At 45.4% G+C, this 13,499-nt stretch overlaps 1 protein-coding gene across 1 annotated transcript in view; it reads left to right on the forward strand.

Annotated features, from left to right (window-relative positions):
• Positions 1-13,499, forward strand: part of LOC142499651 (alcohol dehydrogenase 1-like) — a 34,392-nt gene that overhangs the window by 8,978 nt on the left and 11,915 nt on the right. The window contains exons 6-8 of the mRNA XM_075609325.1: positions 929-1,189; positions 3,561-3,696; positions 11,739-11,877. Coding sequence (XP_075465440.1) covers positions 929-1,189; positions 3,561-3,696; positions 11,739-11,877 — 536 coding nt within the window. The remainder of the gene's footprint in view (positions 1-928; positions 1,190-3,560; positions 3,697-11,738; positions 11,878-13,499) is intronic.

The following is a 13,499-nucleotide window of genomic DNA, read 5'->3' on the forward strand; positions in this document are numbered from 1 at the left end:
TGTGTGAAGATGTTTCTTCTATGCTATACTCAAGTATTATACTGAGGGCAGAACAACACCTTTCTTCAAACACAAAAATTACCATGTTGCACTATATAATGATCTAAGTATTAATCAGTCCACCTTCCACAGATGCTTCTCCTTCTGGAACAGCATTTGAACACTTGGGGGTGACACATCTTTAAGCCAACATGACTGTGTATCAAGGCAAATGGTGGGCAAACAGGCTGACACACCCCCTGGCTGCTCCTGTTTCTCTTGTTACCTTGCATGCAGAGTACATTCAGAGTTTTTCCAGTTTCTTTGCCGGGGGGAGCTGAGAGCAGCTGCCTTTCCTGGCAGCGATCCTTAGTGGTTGCAGCCCCAGATCCTCCACCGGCAAGGCTCTCAGCTCCCCTGGCCAGTCCGCAGGTGGCTGAGCCCACCACGGCAGGGGATACTTGCGGTGCCGCGCTCCTTGCACCGGCTGCACACACCACTGCCGCTATCTCCGACATCGGAGGAGCAGCCCTGGACCCTGCCCAGGGAGGAGGAGCACCCCTTCCCTGCTCTGGTGCATGGATCCCTGGTCGAGGTAACGAGATCTACAGCCGCTCCCCTAGCAGGGAGACAGCAGCACAACACACACACACTGCTGCGATGCCAGGTTCAGGGACAGCTGGGAGAGTTATCCCAGCTCTCTCCCTCCGGCGGACACGGAACCCCTGATCGCAGTGGCCAATTTCCCCCCCGAGATCCCGGTTATAATGCTGTCTCATTATGTGGACTCCAAGCACCGCTTTATAATGGGGTTCAGCTCTATTTACAACGTTGTGCTAAGCTGTAAGGCATCTTATATGAATGTGCAAATGATAAAAAATATACAAAGTAAAGAATCAACCCTAGAATGAAAATTAATCTAATATTTCATGTGTGTATATTTCTGCAGGTGCAACCAGGATCGACCTGTGCTGTGTTTGGTTTGGGAGCTGTTGGGCTTGCAGTTGTCATGGGCTGTAAGATAGCCGGTGCTTCCCGTATCATTGGAGTGGACATCAACAAGGAAAAGTTTGATAAGGCTAAAGAATTAGGAGTAACTGATTGCATCAACCCCAAGGATTACAACAAACCTATTGAACAAGTGCTTCTTGAACAGACTGGTGGTGGATTGGACTATGTATTTGAATGCATCGGTCTCATTGAAAGTATGGTATGTGTGCAAAATGTGAAGGTTTCATTTTGTAGACCAGAATAGCGCTAGACACGAATGTCTCTTGCTGTCTTGCAACTTGCATTCATCTGTTTTCCTCAGGCTTTGCACGCACAATTCTTCTTTCTCCTCTGGCCCTCTTTTTTGGCTTTTCCAAATACAACCTCCAATATTCATGTACAGAGTGGGAAACAGAAGCCAAACCAGTTATTATTAATCACTGAACGCAGGTAATAATTGTATTTATAACGAAGATTAGGACAATTTGCAGGTAAACCTTTCACGTGAAGTAACTTATAAATTAGTTAATAATATTTAATGTAAACATATTTTTCATGAAATAGTAACAGAATGAGCTGATTCATTATTACTGTAGTTGGTTTAAATGTACATTTTAAGGATACAGATCTGAAATTGTTTTTGTTCAAGATGAACAAATATTTATAGTGACTTTAGTTATGCCACAAAAAATAAAAACAAGATTATTCCATTTAAATGGGCCTTCTTCCCTCTTTCTAAAGTTTCATTTTGGAAGGTTTTTCACTGCCAGTAAGGCAATTGCTAATGACAATCCACTACTGAGAAGCTTCTTATTGGCAATGTTTGATAAGGAAAACGTTCCTCTGTTTTTACAGTATACAGTATTTATCTAGAACCATGTGGTGCTTAGGTAAAGACACACTATGCTACTAGACAGAGAAGTCTGTCTCCATCCCTGAATTTCAATACTGCTATAAAAAAGAAGCAGAACGGATGCTTTCATGTTTGGGTTTTGTGCTTAACATTAAATAATCCTCTATCTGACAACTGACTTCATGGGAGAAATCAAAGTCTGAGTTTCATATTCCCATTTCCTGTTCAGTAAGCAACGTTGGTATAATAGATCGAGAGGAAGACTGGCCTAGGCCTCCATCACATAGTTTACAGGTATGTGATCATACAGTAGACTGTGTGTTAAAGGATCGATGACAAATCATATAAAGGAGTTTTCTTTCAAGGCAGATATATTTAATTAGTGGTGTCTATGGATTAAGTTCACATTCTGCACAAATTCTTTATTTGATTACTCTACATGAATATTCTAGTTACATTTGGGAAGAGGAGACACTTACAATGATTCTATGTTATCCTGTTGTTCCTGAACAAACCTGGATACATAATATTTGATAAGATTGTCTAAAAAGTGATGATTTGTTCTTGTAATAAAGCCTCACAGAATATATGCTGCAGTGCGTGTGCACACACCAGCCCTTTTACATGTATGTGTACCTACCCAACAGACTGACAGCTAGGGTAATTATACTTTCCCTAACACACCACACCCACACTCCAACAATAATCCCATCCAATCAGGTCGATGTTTGTTATGTGATGTCAGTAATATTTCTTGCCGTGTCAGCGGGCAAACACATACCCGCCTGTTGATCATGAAATTGTAACAATCCATAGACCTCCATTATTCTTTTCTTCTAATGAATATACTTTTATAGATCAGTAGGGGGCAGTGTTTTTTCATGAATCTCTGGTCCATGCGTTTATTTTCTTGTGTGTTATTTACAAGATACATATATCCTGTAGCAGACTTTTCTTCTTTGTCTTGTCAGAGAATTAGGGGAAACCGTAACCCAATATAAGAATTTGGTAATATGACTTTGCCTGGACTGTTCAAGGAGTCCGCAAAACCTACAGGAATACAAAGATTCCGGGGTACATTTCCTCTATCTTTTATAGAGTCACCAGAAATAAATGGACATCAAATAAACCGATAGATATTTCATTGTAAAATTGTAATATAGATATATATATATATACAGTATAAAAATCATTTATTTCAGTTCCTGATGGCAATGGCTCTAAGTTTGGCTAAGTAGCTGTGTGTGGGGGGCAGTAGTTCAAGCTAGAACAAGTTGGAACTGCCAACATTTTTCTCATTTCTGGATGTATATCAATATTTATTTGAAGCCCTAATTAAACCTAAATAAAACAAAAGTTAAATTATAGAATAGTTTAAATAAGAAAAACTCCCTCTAAAGTGTTCTTGTCAAGCATACTCACAATTGGCCATCTACCAAACTAATAATAAATGACTACACAAAGGCTGAGAGAAGATGCACATATCTTCCTGGAGCTGCCACTTTGAGCTTATTTTTACATTTGAGGTACAAGTCCAGGTGTAGAAGTAAATAATGTACTATACTAGACCTTTAACACCAGATACAAACTCTCACTGTCAAAATTATAACGGTAAATTTGCAGCAATAGCAAAAAAAAAAAAGAAGTAGCACATGCTTCTTTGTGAAACTTTGTATTATTAGATGTCTATAAATAGTATTCTGCGTATTTTAATAGACTGCTTTATATTTTCTCACAGACTGCTGCTCTACACTCGAGTCACTTTGCATTTGGAACAACAGTGATAGTTGGAGTATCTGCTGCATCATCGACCATCACTTTTGATCCAATGATCATGTTGACTGGACGCACACTGAAAGGTTCTGTCTTTGGAGGTAAAGTAAAGCATTGTTCATTCTCGTGTGTTAAAAAAGCCGCACTAATGCTGAACTTCTGCCATTCACAAAGTGCCCCATAACAGCACCATTTGAGGTACAGCACTTTCTGTATTCCCAGATTTAGTAGGTACAAATGAGGTCATTTGTTTAATGTTTTAAGTAGTTTGTCTGCAAACAAAGCAGTTTTTTTGTGATTGTAAGTGTAGCGGTCATGTAAAATGCCTACAGTCATCTCTCCTGCTGGCAGTAAGGCCTGGTAAGTGTGGGCATGCCAGCAGTAATCATGGAGGTTTTCCCTCACACCCTGGTGGGGTGCTCTGTGTATGGCTGGGACTGGTCACATGCTCTGACTCCATGGTTAGTGATGTCAGAGGTGTGTCAGCCTCAGAAGCTTACATAAGGCACAGCACTGTGTTCTAAAGTTAGTTGCTGGAAAGTTCTACCTGAGTTGCTGTCTAGTTCAAGTCCAGTTGAGGAAGAGTTCTGTCAGTTATGATATAGTAACTCCATGGGAGGCTGTGTCCAGAGACCTGGCACAGGACAGTGATTCCTGCGGGAATAGTGAATCCCTGATCTAGGTGATATACCTATCTAAAGGGAGCACTGGCGAGATGAGCGGCTGAAGATACTCCTTGTGGAGGGCAGCTGCCCTGCCGTGTCAATAAAGATGAGTTCAGCCAGAAACCCTCTCGTGTATCTATCTGGAATGAGTGTACAGAGAGGAGCACCACGGAGGAGTTCCTCGCCAGGATCATCCCCTTGCGGACGCAGGGACCCTGGTGAGGTGGAGGCGCTGCACTGGAACTAGGTGAGACTCAGCACACTACCTCAGCTGCCTGTCTGGACGGGTCCTCCCCACACACCATCATGCGGGAGACTCAGGAGTCCTGTAGCCAACAGGTGCACCATCAGGCATATCTACACTGTAATGGGGTCCGGTTAGACCACAGGGGCCAATGTGAGATTGGGTGGGTCAGGCCGGGCCAGAAATACCGTTACATTTGGAGGCGAGCTGCTGAGAGCAGATCTGTCATCAGGACAGGCTCTAGCTAGGCACACTGGGAAACAGGGAGAGTGTCTGCTGCCACTCTGTGCTGCGTAGGGAAGGACCTAGGGGTAGTCAGGGGACTGACGGGATATTGTCAGTTCGCAGGGACAACCTAGGGGCCTGAAGGGAGTGAGGGGTCTGGAGCGGGCTATAGCTGACCGAGTCACCTTGAGGCAGTGCTAGTTGGTAGGATGCCAGAAGGGACAGCCTGTTAACTTGGTCAGGAGTCCTGGAGAGGGTCTGCGCTAGGCTGACCAAGACAGGTAGACGCCCCAAGTACTGCATGGCAGAGCCAGCCAGAGTACCTAGCCCATTCCAGACACTCACCGTAGGGAGCACAGACTGGGAGGAAGGAGTCACAGCAGACACTGAGAGAGTGAGCCTAGCCTGAGGTAGTGCAACACTGGGTCACACCTAGATAAGGTACACATGTGGTGGTGCATCTGAAGCTAATCTTTATTGTACCGGTGTGGTGGCTGCCCCGCAGAGAGGAGCCCCATTGTACAATCAGAACGAACACAGTAATCCAATGGCGATGCAAAGCAAAATGGCGGCTCCCGCTTCCCTGGGAGACCGCGTGGGCCAGTTGCAGACAATGCGTACATTGCTAGACTTGCAGAGAAATTGGCCGGAATTGGCGCCAATGAAGAAACCCCGCCCTGTCAGGGGTAGTGGCGCGAAAGCTGTGGCCGCGCGGGAAAATGTTGCAGAAACCCGTCCGGGACTGGCGGGAAAACCAGAGCCCCGCCCCTACACTGTGAGTGACGCAGGGCAGAGCCAGGTCTATTCCTTCATAGAATGTGCCTCATTTCCGCTTTATCCCAAGGACAGATTGTTTGAAGAACTGCAGTCGGCCAAATCTGTTCTTCATAATGAAACCAATAGAACTGGACGGTGCAGTCAAGCACATCCTCAAGGATTTGGAGTCTGGCTATCAATGAACAGGAAGCTACCCTTTCTGTTGTGTCCGTGTATACAAAACCTATTGAGACTGCCTGTTAGTATGATCTATGACCCCAACCTGCTGCTACTAGACTACAAGGAGGTGTTCATAGAAGGGATAAGGTGTCTGTACAACACTTGTGTTACTTGTGACTTTTCAGGTGGTGAATTGGCGTGGGTACCCGAGTGTGCCTACTGCGGAGTACAGTTTCCAGAGCCAGTCGCAGAAAATGCTGCAAATGATAAAATTGCAGGAACTTGCCCGGGATTGGCGGGAACACCTAAACCCCACCCCCGCCAGCCGAGTGACGCTGTGCAGAGCCACAGTCACTCCTTGAAAGAGTGTGCCGCCCCTCCTTTAAATTCCACCAGGGAGCGAGAGTTTTGAGCAGTCATCAGCCATTTCTGTTCACCAGGAGGAGGAGCCGGGACTCTATATCACTATGAGCCCTGCTGAAGTTCAGGCTGTCTTCAGGGAGAAGTTACCTAGTGCCTCCCATGACCAACACCCAGCTGTGGTGATGCCCCAGCCGGCGGACCACACCAGTGAAGCTGGAGATAAGGAATCACCTGCCCCGTTATCTATGGAACAGGAGAGACCACTGTGCAAAGTGTCCCCCGTAACCAGCACAACAAAGCGCGAGATAGACATTGGGGTATATCCCTATTTATTGCCAGGAGGCTCCCTGGTAGTCAAGGCGGGAGCGGACACAGCCATGCTGACGGCTGAAGCCCCGCGTGCGGCCTGCACCGAACCAGTTGATCCCGGAGAATGGGGATCGCTCCTAATGATCAGAACGGAGCCTGAAGAGAGAGGGGTCTACAACCGCGGTGAGAACCCGGAACCTCACCGTCGGTCCCCTGCGGGAGTGCCACTCCCCGAGTCGGAGTTCGGCTCCTCGGAGAAAGAACCGGCACTTACCTGTGTCGCGGCGGAGCAGAGTCTCGTGTCGTCGGTGCAGAATCAACCCGAGAGGCGGAGTCCCACGGCCGTGGTGACTTGCAGCGCGGAAGGAGGAGAGGATTCCATCCCGAGCCGACGGAGCGGTGAGATACATCCTTACCCTTCCCAGGCGCCGGTGTTGGCAATGGCGGAGGAAGGCCTAGCCCAGGCCCGAGCGGAGCGGAGAGCAGAACCATCACTTCCGGCGGAGGATGTCGTTGTGGAGGAAGAGATCCCGCTTGGGGATCCATCGCAAGATGGCGGAGTATCCGGTTCCGGTGATGACGTCACTTCCGGCGGAGGTAGCGGAACGACCAGAGAGAGAACCACAACGCCTCGGCGATCGGGCAGTGCTTCCCGATCACCTGTGTCAACAAAGAGCTGGCAGGCTGCGAGGAGAGCTGAGACGGGTGAGGCCCAACCAGCGGCACGTCCGCACAATGATACGGGACTATCCGAAGGCAGAGAGCGGGTCGGAACCCCGCGGATGCCTATTACCTGTCCCTGCGCCCAAACCCATGCCCTAGATAAAGCCCCTGTCCCAGTCACCTTTTCCCGTTGGTCCACGTCCAGTTTGGGAATGTCGGGAGGGTCCCAGGGAACCGGTGAGGAACGGACTGGGGAGAGACTGAACAGTTATGCTTCCGAGGGGGGTTCCAGGGGTGGAGGGCAACTGGGTATGGCATCAATGGCCCGGTGGGTACCTAATGTAACCTATTCGGCAGAGGAAAAGGTACCGGGATCATACCTATGGTCCAAGCCTCGCTCGGAAAGAACCGCGGGGATATCTTCTTGGGGGAATACAGAGGAGGGGGACTCACTAGAGTGGGGGTCTGAGGAACGTAAGGAGACCCGATGGTGGGCGGTGGGGGAATTTACACCGGCCCAGAAGAAGAGGAAGATGCAGGAACGATGGTTTCAGATATGTCAGCATAATATAGAGCCTATGGGGCCTGGGATATTATCTGACCCCGTGGACACAGACGAGCCCCTGTCATGGGTGTTGCCAGGAAGGGCAGGGAATGCCGAGTTAACCAGGAGCAGCCGGGCCGAGAGGGCTATTATAGCTAAGTACAAAGCGCCCCACAGGTTGGAGTACCTGTATGTCCCTGAACCCCTCATGGAAGGAGAAATTGAGTTTAAAATGGGTTCCACTGGTGAGGATAGGGGATATGGCACTGATGAGGAGGCAGGATCAGGGGAGAAAGATTGGGATCCTGGCGGGTTACATGAGAAGTGTCGCACAGAGGGTTACAGCATTGCTGCTTTAAGCCCCGTGGACCATGCTGTGCGCAAGCCACCGTAAGAGGGTATGGTAGTACCACTAATGGATACTCCATAAGGGAGTAACCCTGGTTGTTATACATCTATGTTAGGATGTATCTGTAATGTTTATGATGGAGATATGTACTGTATTCATTTGTACTGCATTATGAGAAAATTTGTGTGATGTTAATTATGTTTTGTGTTGCAGTGCTTCCTGGAAAGAGGTATGCAAATTTAGGTCCCAGCGAGGACGATGGGATTCACCAGGGGGAGAATGTAGCGGTCATGTAAAATGCCTACAGTCATCTCTCCTGCTGGCAGTAAGGCCTGGTAAGTGTGGGCATGCCAGCAGTAATCATGGAGGTTTTCCCTCACACCCTGGTGGGGTGCTCTGTGTATGGCTGGGACTGGTCACATGCTCTGACTCCATGGTTAGTGATGTCAGAGGTGTGTCAGCCTCAGAAGCTTACATAAGGCACAGCACTGTGTTCTAAAGTTAGTTGCTGGAAAGTTCTACCTGAGTTGCTGTCTAGTTCAAGTCCAGTTGAGGAAGAGTTCTGTCAGTTATGATATAGTAACTCCATGGGAGGCTGTGTCCAGAGACCTGGCACAGGACAGTGATTCCTGCGGGAATAGTGAATCCCTGATCTAGGTGATATACCTATCTAAAGGGAGCACTGGCGAGATGAGCGGCTGAAGATACTCCTTGTGGAGGGCAGCTGCCCTGCCGTGTCAATAAAGATGAGTTCAGCCAGAAACCCTCTCGTGTATCTATCTGGAATGAGTGTACAGAGAGGAGCACCACGGAGGAGTTCCTCGCCAGGATCATCCCCTTGCGGACGCAGGGACCCTGGTGAGGTGGAGGCGCTGCACTGGAACTAGGTGAGACTCAGCACACTACCTCAGCTGCCTGTCTGGACGGGTCCTCCCCACACACCATCATGCGGGAGACTCAGGAGTCCTGTAGCCAACAGGTGCACCATCAGGCATATCTACACTGTAATGGGGTCCGGTTAGACCACAGGGGCCAATGTGAGATTGGGTGGGTCAGGCCGGGCCAGAAATACCGTTACATAAGCAAGTTGCTCATTTAAATACATATATATTATATCGAGTAATAATGAGTGAAGTGAAGATGTTTGTGGGGGACGACGTATCATGGCAAATTCGGAGTAAAAAAAATGAAAATTGTTTCATTTTCATCTTGTGTCTCTCTGCATCAATGTAGCAAGGACTTTGCTCCAAGTTTTGTGCTGGGTGCTTCAGCTTGCGATTTAGGGATTGTCAGTAAAAGGAGCGAGGGAAAAGTTACATGTGCACAGATTATAATGAGCGGCATCATACTCTGTGTCCCTGGGGCGTCACTTTTTGATCTTCTATTTGTGTCTAAATAATCCACCATCCTGAGGTGATGTGAACTGATCTGGTTAATAATTTGCTTCAAATGTAAGAAACCCTCATATATTTGATGCAAACTCAAAAGAAACTTCCATGTACATTCTCTTTGTTGATACATCCCCCCCCCCCCTGGATTTAATCAGTATTTACTAATTGGTGATCAAAGGAATCAACTGGAGTGGTTTCTTTTCCAAGGCCGAGAGCATCAAGATTAAAGAGTGGAAAATACATCATATATAATATAACATCAAATATATACTGTAGCAATATAATTATATATTTTCTCCTCCTGTCTCTGTACGTTCTTTCTACTTACCACTTACATGGTAAGCTCTTTGGGGCAGGGACTTCTTTTCCCAATGTTACTTTTATGTCTGAAGCGCTTATTCCCATTATGTGTTACATTATTATGTCATGTGTATTAGTGCAGTGAAGTGCTATGTACATGGGTGGCGCGATGTAAATAAAGATACACATACATAAAAGTGTTGTTTGCTCAGGGAAGTTACAGTATCAGTCAGCAGTAGAGAAGAAGTACCATAGTTTTCATACCAGCTCACAGGGCATCAAGAGCCTATGCACAGCAGGAAGATCTGTTGGCATTAGGACAGCACCATGGAGAACCCCTCTCCTTGAGAGATTCAGCAACCACCACAACATATCAGATGGGCAGGCTCCTAATGGACACACACTTAAAATATGGCTCTGTGTCCTAATTAGGATTTGCCAGTCCTCAGGTGAAATAACCCTGCTAATTGACTCAGGTAAACTGAATTCCATAACCAGAGGCAACTCCCAAAATCAAATAGATTCTCCGCCTTGACTACCTGTGGTAGTTACGCTGCACTGTGACAATTGCCTATAGAAACCCAATTACTAAGACTAAACACATTAAAGCTAGCACAATGATAACCAAAAAACAAAATACAAACCGGCGCCTAAAATTGTCCAATGATAGTCTATTTGGAGATCCAATTGAACCGGGACACACAGATCCACTTCCAGTCTTGTGCTTCCAAAGTTGTGACCACGACCGAATGAAGCGTGATATATGGAATCAAACAGAAAGATAAATCCTAGTGCAATCTGATAACAAGAGGGACATACAGTTCAAACACTAAACAAACAGATAAAACATAGTACAAACTGCTACTATGGGGACATACAGCACAAACACTAGACAAACAACAGAGACAAATACAGACATGGCTGACTAAATGAATGAGCTACTTTTAATGAACAAATAATGATAAAATACAGTTGGGAACACATCAGCAGGCAGCTGATCCGGTAGTTCTAAAATCAAAATCCTACTCACGACAAGTCGGAGGTACATGTGCGGTGGATGATGAACATGAGAATGTGACAGCTTGTCCACCTGTGGCGTCGGGCTGGTTTGAGGGCAGCTTCGGCACCACAACACCTCCCAGTTCGATCGTCCGTTGCTGGGAGTGTGCTTGGGGGCAGGTCCTTCTCTCACTGCTATAACCGGATATACGTGGCATGCAGCCTGCAAGTGTTTGTGACGGTGGCTCAGAGTATAATCCAACGCGTTTCGTGCGCATGCGCACTTCATCAGGGTAGAATGAGTAGTGGCAGAAAGCATTTAAATTCAGTTGGAGTTTCTGTGATTGGGGGAAAAACTCAGCCATAATAGCTGTCAGCCAAACACTGATTGAACAAAATCTTACCAACATAGCTACAATGAAAACAGCGTTACACAACAATAATCACATACAAAAAACATTTAACATAAATATAAACGAAAAAAAATATTACAGATTGTAAAAACTCACCAAAGCATGGGGATATTTAAAGTTTAAAAATTAATTAAAATTGTTACTGTATGCTTGTCTGTTTTCTTTCTTAAAAGGAGTCAGTCAACTACAGAATCTAATAATTAGAATAGTTTTTTCTTGTATAGTGCCGGCAGTGCATGCAACGCGGTACATAGAAAGTTTGCAGACATGAGTCACTGCTCTGCAGGGCGTACACTTTTTTTGGGGGGGTGCCTGAGGCACAGGGTGATAGTTACTTGCCCAAGGTCACAAGGAGCTGCAGCTGGGATTTGAACTTCGCTCCCCTGCCTCAAACTCTATGTCATGGTTTTCAGAGTCAGTGCATTTACTTACTGAGCCACTCCTTTGGTCCCAGTCCCAGGGCGCACTAGAGTGGGACATACACAATGCGCCAGCGGGAGAAGCTGCCATTGTTTTGAATCAGCCGCATGCGAGAGAAGGGGCGGGGATATCACACGATTTGACCCAAGGGAGCGTGCCAGGGTTTGGCTCCATCTGTACATTTAACCTATAAAACCTGTCTTTTTTTCAACCTCATCTACTATAGAACTGTTCCTCTTGTTGCTCATGTACCTCTCTTTGGATAGGTCTTGAACACATTGTGTGACTGTACCGCTGTAACTAAATCTGCAATGTTCTTTAGGTTGGAAGAGCAAGGACGCTGTCCCCAAGTTAGTTTCTGATTACATGGCAAAAAAGTTTGACCTGGACTTACTGGTGACACACCGATTGCCTTTTGAGAAAATCAATGAGGGGTTTGATCTTTTGTGCTCTGGCAAAAGGTGAGTTGACTTTCTTTATTATATCACTTAATGGTTTACCATAAAATCAAAATGTACTGTGTGTTTTCATTCAGTAATTGGCACGTGAAGGGCCCGCGCTCTCCCACAAACCAGGAATACACCAGATACAATTTGGGGAACAACAAGGCCACAGCTTTATTTAAATCTAAACCTCTCCAAAAAATACACACCCCTTGCCAGGCTGCCGGTTAATAGTTCAGAAACCAATGACATAACCATGGTTCGAGTTTCCCACTTCTTATTCTATATTTGCCGAAGCAGCCGTTTGGGCTGTTCTTAACCGATAACCCACATTGATGTCGATGGTGATTTTGGGCTGAACGGTAGTTTCAGCTTATACAGAAATATGAGGGTGAGAGTGGGCAGCCTGTCAACGTGTGAAATGCCAGTGGGAAAAGGGGAAAGAGCTTCCCGAGCATCATGGGGCATCCCACCGGAGCGTGGTTAGGAGATTAATTGATATAGTTTTTACAGAGAAACTACATTGGTTTACAAAACATATCAAACAATCTTTAAAGAAATTACTGTTTTGCGCAATGTCGATTCTGTTTTAATTCTCACCTTTTCCAATGAAAATACTAAAATGTTTATCCAATGAAAATACTAAAATGTTTATTTTTATTTATGCCGCGTTCTCTGCAATTTAGTATCTGATGTGTTCTTTCCTATATACAAAAACACATACATTTGTTTAATTACATTAATGTTATCCTTATAAAAAGTCATTTAAATAAAAAATTAAAAAGGCAATGCAAGTACACATTGGCTCTATCAGTATTGTCTGACCAACCCATATCAACTCATAAGTAAGTCTATTTCCAAAAGCTTTGGGGGTGTTTTATCAAAGTCTTTCAGATGCAAACCATTCTTTGCAATTATTTTGCAGCCAGAATACATTGATAAATAGTATGTACAGTATGTATAAATACATTACAAATAATGGGGACGAGGGCAACAGGTAAATGACAACATAAGGCAAAGGGAAACCCTGCCCTGAAAAGCTTTCAATCTACGTGACTTACAGATATATAGGACTAAAAGTGCATTATTGGAACTGCAGTCAGGGGAGGTCAGCTGGAATTTGTAGTAGAAGCATAGAAAGTTTAACGAAGTGCTTCTTTTAAGAGGTTGATTTTCATCTGGACTTGGAATGTGCTTCATGGGAGACGCCTGTAGAGGTATAATGTGTCAAGATGAGACAACCTTGGGTTGAGCATAAGAGACGGTATCAAATGATTTACAGGTGTAGCAGGGTTTATTGCACCTGCAGATACATTACGGTGTGATATTCTGTGATATCCATTGAATGGTATGAAAAATTTGAGAGATTTTGCGTTATAAAGCAATATTCTGCGTTACGAGCGGATACAATATCCCTTGCTACATCCGTAAGAATTTTACTTACTCGCAGTTGCAAAACTTGGGAACAATGAGTTAAAAAAAATGCACAGTATTTATAAAAGAAAAGAAATCCTTCGGAAAGAAAATAATTTTATTTGATCAATCTGGTCCAGTTTGGTGCATGTGTTTTGCCCCGAAAGACATTAATAAATAACATCCTAAAGGGGTTATGTACTAAGTTTGCTTAGGTGAAAACTGGG

This window comes from Ascaphus truei, chromosome 1, assembly GCF_040206685.1.
Source record: "Ascaphus truei isolate aAscTru1 chromosome 1, aAscTru1.hap1, whole genome shotgun sequence".
Classification (NCBI taxonomy): Eukaryota; Metazoa; Chordata; class Amphibia; order Anura; family Ascaphidae; genus Ascaphus; species Ascaphus truei.